The sequence below is a fragment of the Scomber scombrus genome, chromosome 4 (assembly GCF_963691925.1).
Source record: "Scomber scombrus chromosome 4, fScoSco1.1, whole genome shotgun sequence".
Taxonomy (NCBI): domain Eukaryota; kingdom Metazoa; phylum Chordata; class Actinopteri; order Scombriformes; family Scombridae; genus Scomber; species Scomber scombrus.
Genome location: NC_084973.1, coordinates 3,657,366 through 3,675,993, shown reverse-complemented (window position 1 = coordinate 3,675,993; position 18,628 = coordinate 3,657,366). Strand labels below are relative to the sequence as shown.

At 41.7% G+C, this 18,628-nt stretch overlaps 1 protein-coding gene across 1 annotated transcript in view; it reads left to right on the top strand.

The window, feature by feature from the left end:
- The first annotated feature begins 489 nt into the window (after nucleotides 1-489).
- The window catches only part of tncb (tenascin Cb), a 31,680-nt gene continuing 13,541 nt past the window's right edge, over nucleotides 490-18,628 (top strand). Inside the window, exons 1-9 of the mRNA XM_062417304.1 lie at nucleotides 490-973; nucleotides 1,686-2,906; nucleotides 5,222-5,485; nucleotides 5,571-5,686; nucleotides 6,198-6,351; nucleotides 11,113-11,382; nucleotides 11,571-11,756; nucleotides 14,207-14,296; nucleotides 16,007-16,270. Of these exons, the coding sequence (XP_062273288.1) occupies nucleotides 490-973; nucleotides 1,686-2,906; nucleotides 5,222-5,485; nucleotides 5,571-5,686; nucleotides 6,198-6,351; nucleotides 11,113-11,382; nucleotides 11,571-11,756; nucleotides 14,207-14,296; nucleotides 16,007-16,270 (3,049 nt within the window). The remainder of the gene's footprint in view (nucleotides 974-1,685; nucleotides 2,907-5,221; nucleotides 5,486-5,570; nucleotides 5,687-6,197; nucleotides 6,352-11,112; nucleotides 11,383-11,570; nucleotides 11,757-14,206; nucleotides 14,297-16,006; nucleotides 16,271-18,628) is intronic.

Sequence of the window (18,628 nt, the reverse complement as noted above, 5' to 3'; positions counted from 1 at the left end):
AAAGAATGCCCAAGTCATCCGCTAAGTGTGTGTCTCCTCCACTGAGAGCAGAGAGGCTAAAATGGGTCACAGGCACCAACAGGATTGGAGGTGGTCTTTTGTTAGGGGCAACAGAGGAAGGTTAATTGCTTTTTAGTAGGATACTATAATATTTCACACTAGCTATGGTCCCTAGTGTGGATGTATGTGTGTTCAGTGGGACTATATTGTTGAATTTATCCCCAATGGCAAGGGTAAACCATAAAAGTGAACATTCAACCGAATTCTGTGAATTGCTCTGTGTTGTATGTGGGTACACATAGAGATGAACTTTGTGACAACGATATGTACCCACAAAGTAAATTCTTGATTTGTGTTTTGTCATATAAATCAGTCATCCTCACTTTTCCATTCTCCCTGTACTTTCTTTAATTCTAGGTCTTGAAACAAGAAAACCAGATTTGATACCTACATAGACTCCATTACCAGTCCAAGTGACAGGGTTTCATCATGGGGAAAGGCTTTCTCTTCAGCTGCGTGACCGTGGCTTTGCTCATTCAGCTGTCCACCGCTGGCCTGGTCAAGAAGGTGATCCGCCACCGCAGAGAGGCTCTGATGCCTAAGAGAACCCAAGAGAACCTCACACTGCCCGACCCTGACCAGCCGGTTGTGTTTAATCATGTCTACAACATCAACGTACCCTCTACGTCTCTCTGCTCCGTGGACCTCGACTCACCTGGAGGCACCGAGCTCAAACACAAGAACAGCCCGATGGACATGCAGAACACCGAGCATATGGAGCACACGGTGGATGGTGACAATCAGATCGTTTTCACCCACCGCATCAATATCCCCAAGCAGGCGTGTGGCTGTAACAACCAGCTGCCAGACATCAAAGATATCCTGAACAGGCTGGAGATGCTGGAGTCAGAGCTGTCTAGTCTGAGAGAGCAGTGCGGCACTGGGGCAGGCTGCTGTGGGACTCAAGTTACAGGTTGGTCTACACCATATGCTGTATGTGCTGTGTAACTATTATACATGCAATCAAATAAAGTCAGACCTAGAGAGTACAAAATACATGATTCACATATTAAAGTAGAGAACCAATGCATCATGATTTTAGTATAGCAATGGCTTTGTATCTTTTAGTCAATTAACCACAGCTGACAGTATTTTATTTTGATGTAAACATCTCCCATTATATTTACTGTTTGATTTCTGGATTTGACTTTGAAATTTTGAGCTTCGACATTTCCAACTACAATACTACATCATAATAATGTAACTGCCAAAAGAAAAAGGAGACAAAGTGCTCACTGTGATGAATCACATCCGTTCTGTCAAGAACATTTCTCTGTAAGTGCATTTTCAGAGTTTGATGAAATGGACTGAAACTAATGGCCGTCTGGAAGTTAAGAAACTTTCAGAAAATGGTGTGAATAAAACAATTTGTAGTTAATGGGCTACGGCATCTTAAATTACTGGTCCGTTCCTGTAACTAAAACTAAACATATTGACATAAATTACAAAGTGAAGCTGGACAACACTGCCACATCTTCACTAATTGAAACTCTATGGATTTACCCAGTTTGCATAAATCTCAGGTTTCTTTGAAGGGACTGTTGCTCTTTGGATTTGTATGTGCACTGTTTTACTGACTGGAATAGTTATAAAATACTTCCCATTGCTTGCTTGCCTTCTTACAGGTGAAGTGACCACAAAGCCCTATTGTAATGGCCGTGGGAACTGGAGTGCTGACACCTGCAGCTGTGTATGCGAGCCTGGATGGAAGGGCCCCAACTGCACCGAACCTGAGTGCCCCAACGACTGCCAGGACCAGGGCCGCTGTGTGGATGGAAAATGTGAATGCTTTGAGGGCTTTGGTGGAGACGACTGCGGTATTGAGCTTTGCCTGCTGAACTGCGGCGACTATGGCCACTGTGTCGAAGGGTCCTGCCTCTGTGAGGAGGGCTTCATCGGTGAGGACTGCTCCATGACCAATTGCCTCAACAACTGCCTAGGCCGTGGACGTTGTGAGGACGATGAGTGTGTTTGCGACGAGCCTTGGACAGGCTTTGACTGCTCCGAACTCATCTGTCCAAATGACTGCTACGACCGTGGACGCTGTATCAATGGTACCTGCTACTGTGAGGAAGGCTTCACTGGAGAAGACTGTGGCGAGCTCACTTGTCCTGGCAACTGTAACAGCCGTGGCATGTGTGTGAATGGCCACTGTGTGTGTCAGACCGGCTACAGTGGAGAGGACTGCTCGAAGATCACTTGTCCCGACAACTGCAACGAGAGAGGCCATTGCTTCAATGGAAAGTGCATCTGTGATCCAGGATTTGAGGGTGAAGATTGCTCCATTCTCTCATGCCCCGACAACTGCAGCAACAGGGGCCAGTGCATCAACGGAGAATGTGTATGTGACATAGGATACCAAGGTGAGGACTGTAGCGAGCTCTCCTGCCCCAACAATTGCCAAGACCGTGGTCAATGCGTTGATGGGCAGTGCGTATGCAAAAAAGGCTTTGCCGGGGAGGACTGCAGCATCAAGACCTGTCCAAAAGACTGCATGGGACGTGGGGAGTGTGTGGACGGCAAATGTGTTTGCTTCGTCGGCTTCATGGGTAAAGACTGCGGCGAGCTCACCTGCCCCAATGACTGTCTGGACCGTGGCCACTGCGTCAACGGGCAATGTGTTTGTCATAAAGGTTTCACTGGTGAGGACTGCAGTGAGAAGACGTGTCCCAAAAACTGTCTCGACAGAGGTTACTGTGTCGATGGCAACTGTGTGTGCTATGAAGGTTTCACCGGGCCAGACTGCTCCATACTGACCTGCCCAGGGGACTGCCAGAACCAGGGACGCTGTGAGAATGGAGCGTGTGTCTGTGATGAGGGCTTCATTGGGGAGGACTGCTCTGAGGGTAAGACTGATCACAGTGATTTGATAGCAATAATTCTCAGATGTGCTTTTTCAGTCTTTAAAGTCTTAAGAATTGTATTCTATGCTGTAGGTCACAGCAAATTTGTCATTATACTGCGGGAGGGGTGCAAAAGTCAGAAATATTCAAATTCTACACATAATGGCTTTCATATTGCATCCATCTGTTTATTTGGGCCTGTTTATTTGGGCGGAACTCCTAGATAAGCCGAACATCATGAGTTAATGTTTATATAAGTAATGGGTTAGCAAACTAATTACCTTATTACCTGTTTCCATAATCAGCGAACACAAAGAAACATAGCAGTTATTTGGAATCATTCTCCTGGGTACCTGAACAATCTAATATAGCTCAGTTTTTGGTCTCCATAAAATACTCCACTGTGTTAACTTTTGTCTGTGTGCTGTTTGCATGGTTTCTGCAGGGTTCATTTAGTTAAATCTAAGACTTTTAAAGACCTTTTTAAAAACCTTTCTTAATACCACAATGCAATTTAATACCTGGTCAAAGTATGTTATATCTAAGACTCAAAATGCCATTTTCCCAATCCCTTCTAAAAAAATGTCCAATGTGACCTGTTGTAGGTTTCTGCATGATGACATTGCTTCATATAAACTGATATAACCCCCCTAGTCCACTTAGCCGGTAGCCACAGAGACATACTGAACACTCACTGGTGCCTCTACTTTGCTTAATGTGTTAACAGACACACACAGGCGGAGCACTGTACTGTTGCTGCTGCTCTGCTCAACATTCTAATAGACACACAAACACACACAGATGGAGCACTCACTGTTGCTGCTGCTCAAAGTTTAAAAAATAAACTCTGAGCAGAATCCAGTGTGACTCACACGTGTTATTCATCCCGGAATCCCAGCTCTGCTCCCGGCTCTCCTCCACAGCTCCCAGCACTTAGCAGCCGTGTGTCCCTGTGCTCTGTCAGCTGCATTGGGTTCATCTCAGCACTTTTGACGTCGCTTGTAGTATACAGTACCTGGACAGTTTTTTTTGTTCTGACTTACAGCATGGGATTACGTTATGAAAACACTGTCAGTGAACTGCGTGTGCTTGTGTGTTGTAAGGAGGTGGTGGGGGCATCAGTGCTCTGGCTCTAACCCATCTCAGTCCTTTTTGCTAACAGCTGAGTGGGTGTTTCCATTTGGAAAAACCTGGAAAGAAATGCAGGGGGAGTCATCTTCTAAAGAGTCTTTTCTATGTCCTTTCTGAGTCTATGGAATAGTCGAACCGAAACGGTCTTCAATTGACAAAACAAAACCAAAAAAGTGCCTTATTTAGTGGGAATACAAAGGGGTCCCTTAATTGTCTTTAACTAGTAAATGAACTACTGAAAGTTGTCCAGGAAGTTGTGTAGCCATGAGTTCCTATCCAATAGCCACAGTGAACAAAGTAGTCCCTCTTCACCCGAAGTCCTCCACAAAGCTAACAGGAGAATATGACATAAGCAGGTGATTTGAGGCTGGTGAGTGCAGAGAGTGAGCAGCTAGCTGTCACAGGTTAACTGCCACAGCTACAACTGTGCCAGTCCTTTTACACTCAATAATAAACAGTAATGTTAATGTGTTATAGGTTTAATACACAATACACAAACTAAAGCTCACTCTAACTTATATGGAATGCAAAACTATGCTATCTAAGGCAACATATTCCAATTAGCTTCACTCACAATTAGAAAAAAGGGGTGGTGGTGGAATTATGTTTCTATGAAGCTAGGTATGCGACTGTATGAGTGACACCTTTACATTACACATAGTCATTTGACCCATTGTTCATATAAAAATATTGATTAGTGTAGCGTACATACAGATATATCCATACTGTTTTACTTCACATAGACAGAACCACTGTGAGAACAGATAGTCTACATTGCAGAAACAGTCAGAAAGTTTAGAAGGGAACAATTGTCATGCAGTATAACAGTGGTTAGGATCAAGTGATGCATGAACATATTAATGAAAACATGTGTCACATGTGCTGCATAACATATAACTTAACGTATCACTGAACATAAATCATAGGTTTAAGTTTTGCATGACCGCTGCTCCAAATAATGCCAACATGGTTTTGAATCTTCGTTTTGAATGTACTCACTCTTGAGATTATATCTATATTTTATGAAAAATGTGAGATGGGAATTCAATTTATCTACCCATTGTTGTATTGTTTTTTAACATATGGTACTTAAAGAAAACTCTTTATGCAAGACGGAAATGTTTGCATTGTTATCAGCTTTTAAAAACCCTCAGAACAGATTATTGACTTTCAGTGTGCCTCCACAGTATCACCACCCAAAGACCTAACGGTGGTAGTGGTCACCCCAGAGACGGTGGATGTCTCCTGGGAGAATGAGATGCGTGTAACAGAGTATCTGGTCACCTACATGCCCACGGCCACTGGAGGTCTGGAGCTGGACATGCGGGTGCCTGGGGACCAGAAGATGGCCACTATTCGGGAGCTTGAACCTGGTGTGGAGTACCTGATAAGCGTCTATGCTGTTCTCAACAACAAGAAGAGCGTTCCTGTCAGTGCTAGAGTGTCAACACGTATGTGAATCTTACTTACTGTTTTCAAAAAGCAGCATATAACTCTAGAGTAAATGTAGTTAGAAATTTGTTCTAATCCTGTCAGATCTTCCTGAGCCTGAGGGACTCAAGTTCAAGTCAGTTCGGGAGACATCAGTGGAGGTGCAGTGGGACCCATTGGACATTCCCTTTGATGGCTGGAACCTCATCTTCAGAAACACTGTGAGTCTGGATACACAATATTTCAGTGGAGCTTCTTTATTCCAGGAGGTGGTTGAACTTTTGGGTCTACCACAGCCTCTATCATTATCGACATTTTCCTGTGGTAGAAACCATATACGAACCATATACTGTAGACCCCCTACTTTATATTCAGCAATTGCCTAATGTGCATACATGAACATCAGGATGACTATCCTGTGGAAAATAGCCCAGCCAAGCCAGAATGCCAAAACACAGCAGTTAAAACTGATAGCATGTCCTGACAGCTCCAACGACCATATCAAGTGAATGTTACTTTGTTTTAAACACTTTATTTTCCTTTTTGAGAGTTCACAGAACTCTTAACAAGTGGTGCCACTAGGATCTCCTCAAATCTGTCAACTCTTAAATCCAAACTCCACCCGGAGCACCATTATGTATGATTTGGCTGTTTTTTCCCCCTTTGCTCCACACATGATGCCAGGACTAGTCTTTGCAGTGGTTGATGACTGGTGTTTTTCATTGCTGGCAGAAAGAGGAGGATGGTGAGATTCTTAACTCCCTCGGCCGTCCCGAGACCACCTTTGAGCAGTCAGGCCTGGGGCCCGGCCAGGAGTACGAGGTCAAACTGGAGGTGGTGAAGAACAACAAGCGTGGACCGCCTGCCTCCAAGAACGTCATCACAAGTAAGTGTTTATATTCATGCTGCTAACTGGCTTATTCTTCTTTTCTTTTATACTTACCGGTTTGGTTCGTTTCCAGGGGATTATACATATACTCTTTGCATGGTTCATCTATCCTTACTGCATGATTTATGTAAAAAAAAAAAAAAAAAGAAGACATTTTTGGAAGATAATTTTAGGCGTCGTCCTAACAAGTAGCTTAATTGAGGTAACAAATGGGGAATCACATGTAATTTTTGGCATTGTGTACTGAAAGAGTGTCAACCCACCACAAAACACAAAACATTACCCACTTCAGCTCTTCATTTAACTCATCAGGAACATGCCATCAGATATTACAATGTGTATTACAATGAGAACCTATATGGGTCAAAAGGACTATTTAAATTCTGCCTGATGAAATGGGCATTTCATGGAAATGTTTTCTTTAGAAGATAAAGAGATGGGAAATGAAATAAAAACGCATTTGAACCCACAACATTGTGAATAAATGGTATGCCCTCCACTGCTGGTCTGCTGTACATATATCAACCCTAGCTTATCAGTGTTTATACATACTTTGCACTTTGCAACCCTTATAAACACAGGATGTTCAGGACAGTATTGATACAGTGGAGAGCTATACCCCTTTGACTGATGGATTCGAGAAATAAATTAAAGATATATATCAAAAAATTGTGTTCTCAACCTCTTGGTATAAAGTGTAACCATGTATTCAAATGCATTTGCAGGAGAGTAAGACTCAACACTTCCTTTTCAACATACGTAGTTCTGCAAATGGAGGGGGTGTGATTTTCCGAGAAATAGAGGTTATTTTGGAATAAATTGTCACTTAGACCTGTCAAAGTTAAATGCAAAAATCGGCTGTTACCTTCATACCATGCGTTGGATCATTGGTTACTTTATCTGTCTTATCCATTCTGTAGCCTCCCAACAGAGTATTGAAAACGCCCCAATGTGTCAACCCTGAGTGATTAGCTCATTAGATTTCATTGCATTGTTGAGATTTAGCGACGGTAATAAAAAGAGCTATGGATTTCCAGCCCTATTGGCATGTTATGAGATATCTCCATAGCTACACCAGGCTGTCGCTATAAAGCCCAATGGCTTGTAACACTCAGAGGAACTCTGGGAGCTGGGGATCAATATAGAGAGACAAAAACGGGTTGAATTTGTGACTTCACCTGCCAGACCAACCACCAACCACCAACCACCAACCACCAGGCTATTTTTAGGTTTGACTTGGGGGCACGTTAAAACACACACTGCTCCAACTCTTGTCGAAGTTGTTAAATGTGTATTTTCTTTAAATGTGAGTCTTCGTGGCTGGCTGCCCAGCCTGAAACTTTAACCTGGACTCAAACGGTGCTGGCTTATACCCCTGGGAGACTTCTGTTTCAACAAAGCAGATTCAACAGGCGCAGCAATGTTCGTCACATTCAGCACTAAATTTAATAAATGGCAGCTCGATCTAGCAGTGGGTCAGGCCACTTCTTCGCTTATTTATGGTGTGAAAATAGTCTGCACAATGCCAGAATAAACAGGGGTGTGCATGGGAATGCCATTAGAGGCCTATCATAACTTTTTCTTATTCACCCTTTCTCCTATTGACAGTAAGAGAAGGCCTGGTAAATTACAGCAGTAACTGGTTGTAGTGCACAATTCTTGACATTTATAGTTTAACCAAAGAAAAGCTAACATGTTCACAATAACAATTTTAACATGCTAATTTTAAGCAGGAATAATGTTTATCATATAATATGCTGAGGCTAAGGAGAATGTCATTAGTCATGGTAGCTTTCAGGTTCATAATCAAACTGGAAAGATTACAATTTTTGATCTGATGTGGATCGTTGAGGGATCACTAAATTTGTTGCAATTAATCCTCAGGGGACCATGAATGACTGTCCTAAATTTCATAAAAAAGCTTTCCAATAATTCCAATAGTAGATGTTTTACTCTGAACCAAACATAAGGTAGCACAAGCAAGGTCTGGACCAATTGTGTCCAAACCTGCTCCTGGAGAGCCACTGCCCTGCGTGTTATAGGTATCTCCCCACTCTAACACACCTGATGTAATAATGAACTCATTATCAAGGAGCTGAAGTTGTTAAGGGGCTTGATAACAAGTTCATTATTATAAATTAGGTGTGTTAGAGTGTGGGAGATACCTCAAACATGCAGGGCAGTAGCTCTCTAGGAGCAGGGTTGGTGACCACTGGTCTGGACAAAGGGTTAGGTGAAGGGTTTGGTAGACTGACCGACTTACATCCTGGACACAGAATGTATGCTATCATTGAGTTTGAAAACTTGTTTCGCCCAAAAAAATTGCTAATGCTTGGTATTTAGAACAAACCTTGAAATATAGTCTAAAGTTTAAAAAGTCAAATAGGATGAATATCTTTTAGCCACTGTTTTTGCATGCTAGCACTTACACACACACACATACTCCCACATGTCAGCACTACTTGGATTATGAGGTTCAGAGTTCTTTGTGTCACTCAGGCTCTCTTAATGTCTTCCATTACACTGGCTTGCGGTGCGTATTGTGGGATTTGCATGCCGAGGGGGCTAATTGTGTGAAGTGAGTCCCCCCCGTTCACCCCTCTCTCCACCCCCTTCAACCCAACCCACCATGTGTGGGAGGAACCAGTCAATCAAGCAGTCAGGCTCAGGGGGACGCCGGCCTCCCAGGAGAATGATATCGTGACACCAGAACGACACACTTGCAGCCTCCTCAGAAGACAAATCTGTGTTCAGCTCAAATGCAGATCATTTTATCAGCCCTGCACAGAGGGTTGACTTTCCTAAAGTTGCTTACGTGTGACAAATCAATTTCAGTGCTGGTGAACAGGCGCCCTTCATGGCGCCGGGGTTTGAACTGTGAATAGTTTGAATAACCTCTTAAATGCAAGAGCGCTGTCACATTTTTCAGCACCTGTGTTGGTAAAATGACTGTATTTATGCATATACACCTTGGAAACAACCTTCCTGACTCTATTATCTGCTTCCTACCTTCATAGTCTGTGGTTAGAGTTCTGTTCCATTCATGGGAGAAGTAGCCACCAATCCTACCAGTGATTTAGATGAAAAATGTTTACCTCTGTTCGAACTGAAAGTCTAGCTGAACTCAAATAGAAGACAAATGAAAAGTTGGTGTATCTACAAATCTGTATCCAGTCAACAGTGGACATGCTGCAACCAAACTATTGAAATCACAGAAACAGAAAGAATTTAGAACATTTTGTATGTTCGTAAGTCAGAGTTATGTAGAAGTCATTTCTTACATGATGAGCGCATACAGAAAGTTTGTGCATATCATTATGGTTCACAGTTGAGGTATTCAGGGATTTTTCCATAAATTATAGCTTAGTTTGTGACCTCGCACCCACACACTGTTCTTCGGTTGACTTCACATGGTACAACAGGAAAGCAACTTTAATTTTGTGAAACTTAGTGGATTTTAAGTTCTGTGGACAGAAGGAGCCAGGGAACGAACCTCCAGCCATTCAATTAATGATTGACTAACTCTCCCTCTTGAGCCAAAGCTATGTCCTTAATGAGTTGTGTTGGACAGCTAAACCCAGTCCTTCATTGGTCTTTATTGACACATACATGTTCTATGTATCCATTCAAGCAGGATAGAACACTTAGGGTCTGATTTACTAAAGGTTTGCGTGTGTAGAAACGTGTGCAAACTTGACATCACCCGCAAAAAATGTGCAAGCTGATCTACTAACGCAGTTTGTTCGTCCAAACTCTCCATAAAAACACAAAACCCTCATTTAAATACTGCTGTCTCCACCCTGTTGCACGCAGTTATCCTTAGTAGATAACCCGCAAAACTCACGCAAATGAGACGCGCAATCTATTGCACCGTGCACGCAATTTAGTACCCACTATTTGGGATCTTAGTAAATCAGGCCCTTAATTGGGAGTGCTTGTTTTTAATGATTTCACTGTTCATTCCCTAAAGGCGTCAGTATGCTCATGTGTACAGGCGGGTGTAACACCACAAATGCCTTTGAGAATAAACTGTCCGAACGCTGTTGCGCTGTTAACCCCTATTTGCAGTTTATTGCATAGAGACTCAAAAGACACAGTAATATTGGAGAGAGATCAGGGAGGCAGCAGGATATAGCCAGGACAAGGCTGTAATGGCAGGTTTTTAGGCCAACCTTTGAGTGTGATCATTGGGAATCCCACCTTTTGGACGTCCTTGGACAATGTGTCAAAAGACACGTTCTGAGACCTTTACAATTCTTCTCTGGCCAGTCTGTAAAGCTTTGAGAAACATTTCTTTACAGGATTCTCTACGAAAATGGGTTGGATAAATTAAATAAATAAGACTTGCATTGACAGGAACTGTTTATAACCTCACATTAAGGGTTTTTTTTAACATCAAAGTTTGTGTCCAGTCATTGGGGAGTATTGCTATCTGTACTTCTATCTTATACAGTGTACTTATATATCTGTATTACTGAAGCCTTTTGTGGCTCCTGAGGGAGCTCTGTGAAATCTGATGAATTGCAGTGGTGTAGGCTGAAGAAATGAAAACAAATCTGGGAGTGTGGAGTAAGAAAATAGAAGTGAGGTTATCAGACCTCCGTAGCTCATTCCTCATCTCTGCTGGAGGCTAAGTGGCTCCAGGCTACAATAGCTGCTACTAGCACAACACACTCGAATCTCAGAAAGAACTTTCTCAGAATTTTCCCAATAGAGGGTCATTTAATACCCTTCACCATGTACCTTTTACCCTTTCAGGGATTGATGCCCCCAGCCAGATGGATGTACGTGATGTGACCGACACCACTGCACTGGTGACCTGGTTCCAGCCTGTGGCCGAGGTGGACGGGGTCACCGTCTCGTACGGGCCCAGTTCCAGCCCTGCTGATCGCAAGGTGGTTGAGCTGTCCTCTACTGACACCCAATACCACCTGGGAGGCCTTGCCCCTGACACCCAGTACGAGATATCTCTGACGGCTCGGAAGGGAGGACTGACCAGCATTCCTGTTTACGAGTCATTCCTCACAGGTAAGGCTGTTGTCAAGTTTTTTCAAATATAATCTTACCTTCATTTTAGAGATAAAAACAGCCACAACCAATTAACTGTTTATTAAAGGCAGGTTTACCTAGGTACAGAATAATAAGGAAAATAGATAAGTTATATTAAAGATTCATGTTACATCTATCTAAAGTCAATTTTTGCACGTGTTTGGTAGACCTGGATGCTCCAAGAGACCTGCAGACAGTTGAGCTGACAGACGAGAGTATCACTCTTGAGTGGAAAAACAGCCTGGCTCGGGTGGACAACTACCGCATCAAGTACGGACCTCTGTCTGGAGGCGAGCATGGAGAGCTGCTTTTCCCCCCGGGACCCAAAGACACTACACAGGCCAAGATCACTGGTACTGGATCTCAGACACACACACAAACACACACATACACACACACACACACACTAACTACATCCAGATTAACAACACCACAATCAGCATTGAAGGTGCTCACTCAGATACCATACTGTCACAGTGCAGATTGTGTGCATATTACTATGTTGGTACCACTGTCTAATGAAACACCTTTTATGTCATGGGTTCATTAGTGGTTAATACCTTCTATTAATGGTTAGTGAATCACTGCTTAATGCTTCATTGATCAATTATAAAAGCCATTAACAAGTTTCGGGGTGGCCAGGTTGTGAAAAATCTATTTGGCTGGTGTAATTAACCCGCAGCTTTGCCTGCTGCATTAGGTGATTCTTAATGAATGAACGTTAATCCAGATTTTCTGTCGCCTTTTTCCAGTTGGTAAGTCTAAGTGTTATAGCCATGGGAACATGTTTTCAGGGTGTTCACTTGTACAATTACAAATTATTATTAGAAACGATTACATGTCAATGAAAAAAGCACTAACACCTAACTATGATGAAGTCATACAATACAAGTATGAAAATGACCAGTTTAACAAGTTTACTTTAGCAATCAAGATAACTACACTGGCAGCAGTGTGATGGAGTTGTCATGAATGACAATACCATGCATTTTAAACACATATGAAGTTTTAAATATTTAAATTTAATTTGCATATTATTTGAGTTTGTTTTTTAAATGTAAGTTTATTTTGTTGCCCTCTTTATGTATTTCCTATGGCAGTACTAACAGTCCATTTAAAATGAGTACTTTTTTTTTTTTTTAATTATCATACACCCAAAGGTGCCCAGCCTACATGGGCTTAAAAAACATTTCTTGCAACAGACAATGGTAGCACTTTATTCTAAGTCTCTTAATGTAGCTTTTATAAGCAGCATAGAAACTTTTAGTAAATGGTTTATAACACACTATAAATAAGTTATTAGCAGATATTAGGACATTTTTGAATGTGTAGTATGTGTCAAAAATGATCATTTAAACTAACTTAACTTAAACTATAAAGACATGTTGAGAATCATTACATCTGATATTTTGATATCCCGCTGTTGCCATGGGGACAACCCCAGATGCTGCGATAGGAGGATCTGGGTCAACTTTTTTTTTTTGTACATATGTAGAGGAAAATCTCCCACCAGAATTTGTACAATTTTGAGCATGTTCCCAACAGTTTAATTCATTTATGATCCCGCACCCACTTATCATGTCAGAGCAATGAGGCCAAGACTGGTATTGATCCCAGCTACATTAAATAAACACCAACTAAGTTGTGCTCAGCAAAAGGAATGGGCCGCTTCACATACTCAGTGTTTTCATCCTTTTGTCTGCTCTGAGTTCACATTAGCTCATTGCCACTTTGCATCCAAATCACACAGCGGAAAAGCTTGTGTGGAAAAAAAAAAAAATTATACAGTGTGAAGTGTTTATTCTCCTAATTCTTCAGGCAAGTGTTTTGTGGTGCTCCCTGTTAAATGGCCGATGTTATATTCAGCCTGCTCATTTCCAAAATGGGTTGTCTTTGTTTTGTGTAGTGAAATGTTTGCCAGTCTACAAAAGGCCCACTTTATTAGAAAACCACCCAGGGGGGTTTGGCATTCAGACTTTAAATGGAATAACACTGCCATTTGTGCTGCTCCGAGATCTTGCTCAAACAAGAGAATCGGGCGTGTTTTCATCTATCTGTGCCGCTGACATTATAAAGCCATGCTTTGAGGCGGATGTGTTTTTTTTCTGTTTGTTTCTAGATTAGACAGCATGAGAAACAACAAAAAAAAGCTTCTAAAAATGGGCAAATAGTGTCTTTGTCTGGCCCAATTCTTTGTCCTTGAGAGGCCCATCCCATGGAAATAAAGCACTGTGTCCATTCAGCGGACGTCCCCCTCTACTCCACACACACCTCAGCAGTTCTTTCACACAGTTATTATCTGTAATTGCCTTCACGCTCGTGATTTTATTGATAATGAGTTTCCTGGGCATTAGGTGTAATTTCATGCTGCAAGACTCTGTGTGTGATGACCTCTGTGGGAGTTAATAAAGGAATTAAAGGCGATCAGGCCGAGAGGGGCTTAATTGTAGAGACCAAAGGGCCTCCGAAGCCCGCTGTATCATAGCAAGTAGTGTTTTTGCTCCACGACAAGGGCCCTATAGATCCATCAATGCAAATACAACACTGATGTTTTACGGTGAGCATAGGCTGACCATGAAATGCAATTAGGCTGAAATCTATTGTGCAATCAAGCCACATGAGAGCGTTTTTGTGTTTGCCATTGGCACTGGAGCCATTAGCTGAAACAGCTGGCCACTTGACTACAGAGCCTCCCTGTCGTTCATTTGGTGACACCTCAGTGGATTCGTGCAAACAAAACATGACATTGCTTTTTATTTCTGTATCACATTGGGGCTTTTTTTTTCCCGGTCCTGTTACGTAGGCCTGAGACCTGGCACAGAGTACGGGATGGGAGTGACAGCAGTGAAGGATGAACGGGAGAGTCTGCCGACGACCACCAACGCAGTGACTGGTAAGATGCTTTCACTAATACAGTGGCTTCATACCTACTTCATTTAAATAGTATTTTGCTTTTTTTTATTCCTTTCAATTTGTAGATTCTCATAATACTTTGGTTCATTTGTGCATTTTTCATATTTTACAAATGTTGTTGCTTTAACCATTTTGGTGCTGCAACAACCACATTTCTCTTGAGGATCAAGTGTTTAAAAGATATTCAAACATTTTGGAAAATCTACTCATTCATTTTTTTCAGTAGATTTCAAGTTGAACATTCTAATATATGCGTGCTTAATATGGAGCTACAGTAGAGACAGGATAACATTAGTCTAGCTTAGCGTAAAGACTGAAGGCAAGGGGAAGCAGCTAGTCTAGCTCTGTCTAAAGTTAAACAAGACCTATGTATGAAACACTAGAGGTCTTTTATTTTGTATGTCGCCTGGTTACGATCAGATATGGACATCGCAGCATTTTAAAGATGTCTGTATGTAAGTTTAAGCTTATTTATTTGTACAACACTTTCATCCAGTAGTTGTAACTGAAGATGCTGTACACGTAAGCAAAACCTTTAAAATACTAAACATACACTGCACCAGATTTTGGGTGTAGGCTATCTGGTGCTGGTTTAAGAAGGGTTGAGTTGAGATTGAGATTATTTTTGTTGTATATATTATTTAATTTACCCACAACCTGAAAAATAGTTTTAATGTAACAATCAAATCAATCATCAATGATTACTGACCCCCAGACAATGTGTTTCATTGTGTGTAAAGTTTGCATTTGCAAATGTATTTGTTATATTGTTTTTTTTTATTTAACCATGAACACAATGCTTTATTTAAAAGACACTGAAGGCATTTAACATGTGGAAATTGTCCAAAAGATGGCGTACAGATCCTCCTCTCACATACATGTTATTGTGATAACTGACCATGTTACTTTCTCATCTGAAAGAAATATTAAGACTGAAATGTCAAACTCAGTGTCAGAGCCTCTGTGTGAGAAGCTTCAGTCAGTAAATATGTGTTTTCAACTTAATTTCGTGGCTGTGCTCACGCTCAGTCTCAGAGCAGTCCCGCTGAGAGGTCAATCTTTTTGAAAGAGCAAGACCCATCCCACTCAGTCAGTGTCTCAGTGACTCAGTGAGTCATGGACAATTACATTTCTAGGTCTGGTCCCACCAGTGCAGATCGTGCAGGGACAGTCCAACCAAAAATAAAGAGTTTTAGAGATGATGTGAGGCAATTTTTTTTTTTTTTTAACTTTGGACAGAACCAGGCTAGTGTTCCCTGTTTTTTCCAGTCTTGATGCTAATCTGAGTTAATCATCCACTGACTCCAGCTCTTTATTTTACTTGAAAACAAATTACGGAATTTCACAAAATGTCAAAATTCTCTGTGGTTTTAGAAGCTTATTGTTCTGGTGTTGTTTTCATTGGACTTTATCCCTCCAGAATATCTGCTCAGTGAAATGTTGTTTCCATTTTATTTCATGATGTCTTGTATTGTATGAAGACTAGTATACTAATCTCCTATTTGACTGGTGGCTTCTGCTACTCGCGCTGCCTTCACAGACATATCTCTCTTTATTCAAAACAAACCCTCAACTTGAAACTCATCACTTCCTGTGTACAAAAAGATTTCACTTTTAGAAGGGGCAATTGAGAATTGAATTTGAGAACGTTACAAGTTTCTTCAACCTCCCTTTCACTCTAATTCATCAGCCCTGGATGCTCCCAAGGACTTGACCGTTACAGAGGTGACAGAGACCACCATGATCCTGGAGTGGACGCGCCCCCTGGCCAAACTGGACTCCTACAGACTGGTCTATGTTTCAGCTGACGGCCACAGGGCTGAGGACGTTGTCCCAGGCAGCTCCGAGGCTCACACCCTGAGGGGCCTGACACCCGGCATGCTGTACACCATCAGCATCATCGCAGAGAGAGGCCGCAGGACCAGTGCGCCAGCCACCATCTCAGCACCCACAGGTCAGTGCTGCAACTTACGATCCAGATTCAGATGTTCATGACTCGACTTAGTGCCTTGTTCGAAATTACAGAGTGTTTTTAATTTCTGAGAGGAAACAACGGAGGAGGGAGGAAACCTGAGGTTTAAAGGTTGGGTTGTTGGGTACAAACAAACAAACCTTACCCAGATAAGACTTCAGGTAGAGCCTATTTTTCCCATAGTCTCATCCCCTGCAAACCAGTGTGCGTACTTTACTTCGTCCTTCATTTTAAAGGGTCAGTTCACCCAAAATACTTATTTCCTTGCTTATGTCGAGCCATGCAGATATTTTGGGATTTCCAGAAAAACTGTCCTTCTTACTTTGGACAAAACCTTGCTGTTGGCGGTTTTCAGTGGAACTGTTCCCTGATGAAGAAATGGTCCCAAAGAAAACTGTTAACAGTGTGTCCTGTGGATGATAAAGTAATAAGGACAATCTGGAAAGACATAAGACACAGTATTTATTTGGCAAACGATTATGTCCAAAGTGAGGTGCAATCCAAGCTATAGCATACCAAAGAGCCTTTGACAATAAGTGCCTGAATAAGAGTGGTTTCAGTTTTTGTTTTTTTCAAAAGTTGCACTAATCATTTATTTTATAGAAACAATGATCACTTGAAGTGATGAGTTGTATCCTCTTTTAACTCATTGCAGTGTTTTTTTTGGTTGACAACTTTCCTGTTTAGCTCCTCGTCACCTGTTTTCAGTTAAAAAACCTCTGAGACTGCAGAAGCGAGCAGTGCCGCTTATATGGAGTTAAAGGTTAATAACTCTGTACCGGCCCATAATGGCAGTCTGTGTTTTTATGGAAGCATAGCATCCACTCTACATGCCCATTCCCCGCCCCTTTTGCATTATTATGCTATTATATTATCATTATATCAGTGCTATAAAATTATCTTCAAATGACAATAATATCATTTATCGCGATTATTTCTGAGACAATATATCGTCCATAAAGTAGTTATCATGACAGACCTAATTAACCCAACTGTACAATACCTGACCAGCACCAAACAGCAGACAAAGTTACAAACTAGCTGATGAACATAGTGGAGCATTTATCAGCTGAACAACAAGATACCTTTCTCAGGAGCTGGTGGAGACCAACACGGAGCTAAAGGGAGCATCGATGTTGGATTCCGTCAGGTGGTCTGGGTCACACAGGGCAACATTTGTCCTGTGTCATTATTTCAGTCCTGTTTTATATTATTTTAGCTTTTTGCTGACTTCTGCCCCCTAGTGGACATTAAAAAACGTTCAGCATTTTTCAATGCTGTGAGCTCCATAAATTAAATTGATCCACCTCCATTGCATTGTGGTGGCTTCTAAAAAAATCTCAGAGACAGTGTTACCGTAATTGCCATCTCGCCTGAGTACTGCAGTTGCTTTTCAAATTAAGGCTCTCCCGCAACTTACTCCAATTCCTTTTGATTCTATTGTCATATAAAAATAGCTCAAATTTGGGCGGATAAAACAAAAAAAAAAACTTACTGCATGACTAGACACCACTAGAAGTAAGATTTTTCATCATTTGATCATTTGGGTTGACTGACTTCTAAACACAAAGCAAAGTTTTCCTTTTGATTATATTAGTAACTACGACTAAGACGTGGCATACAGGATATTCAGTATCGGTATAATGTGTCTGAGACAGAGGCTACTCTGAATGTAGCCGACTTTTTCCATCAGGGTTCTAACTGGTGGTGCCGGGCTAAAGAATAAGTGAAGTTTTCATTAACCATAGGATCATTTTTTTGTCCCTCAGTACTGCAGCCAAACCGAGGCAATGAATCGAATTCATTGTTAGCTTCTCAATGTAAGTCACTCTGTCTCTGCCCTCCTCCTCCCCCCAAGGCTCATTTATAGCATGTGGGATTCTTTTACTTTTTTTTTTTTTTCCCCTGTTTTTTTTATTAACTAAAACAAGAAAAGACAAATGAGGTGATTGTGGCATATTTTTCGTGCTGCGGTCAGGGAGCCTCCAAACCAAACATTAGACAAGTAAATCTTCCAGTTATGCAATGAATGCCCATTAAATGCATGGCTACGGGCAAAAATCAATATGGCATGAGGGAAAAGTTGGTGAGCTTCGGAATAACTTTTGTTGCACTTTTTCGGACTGCACGCTGCCAAAAAGAACAGAATACAGTCTTCTATGTATGTGTGTGTGTGTGTGTGTGTGGGTGAGTGTGAGTGCGCACGGGCATGTGTCTACTCTTTATGTCCACTTGTCTGCGTTCTTATGTGTGGCACATATGATTGAGAGGCTAAAACGACCAAGATAGAGTGAACATGTGTGTGTGTGTGTGTGAATTGTGTGTGCGTGTATGTGTGTG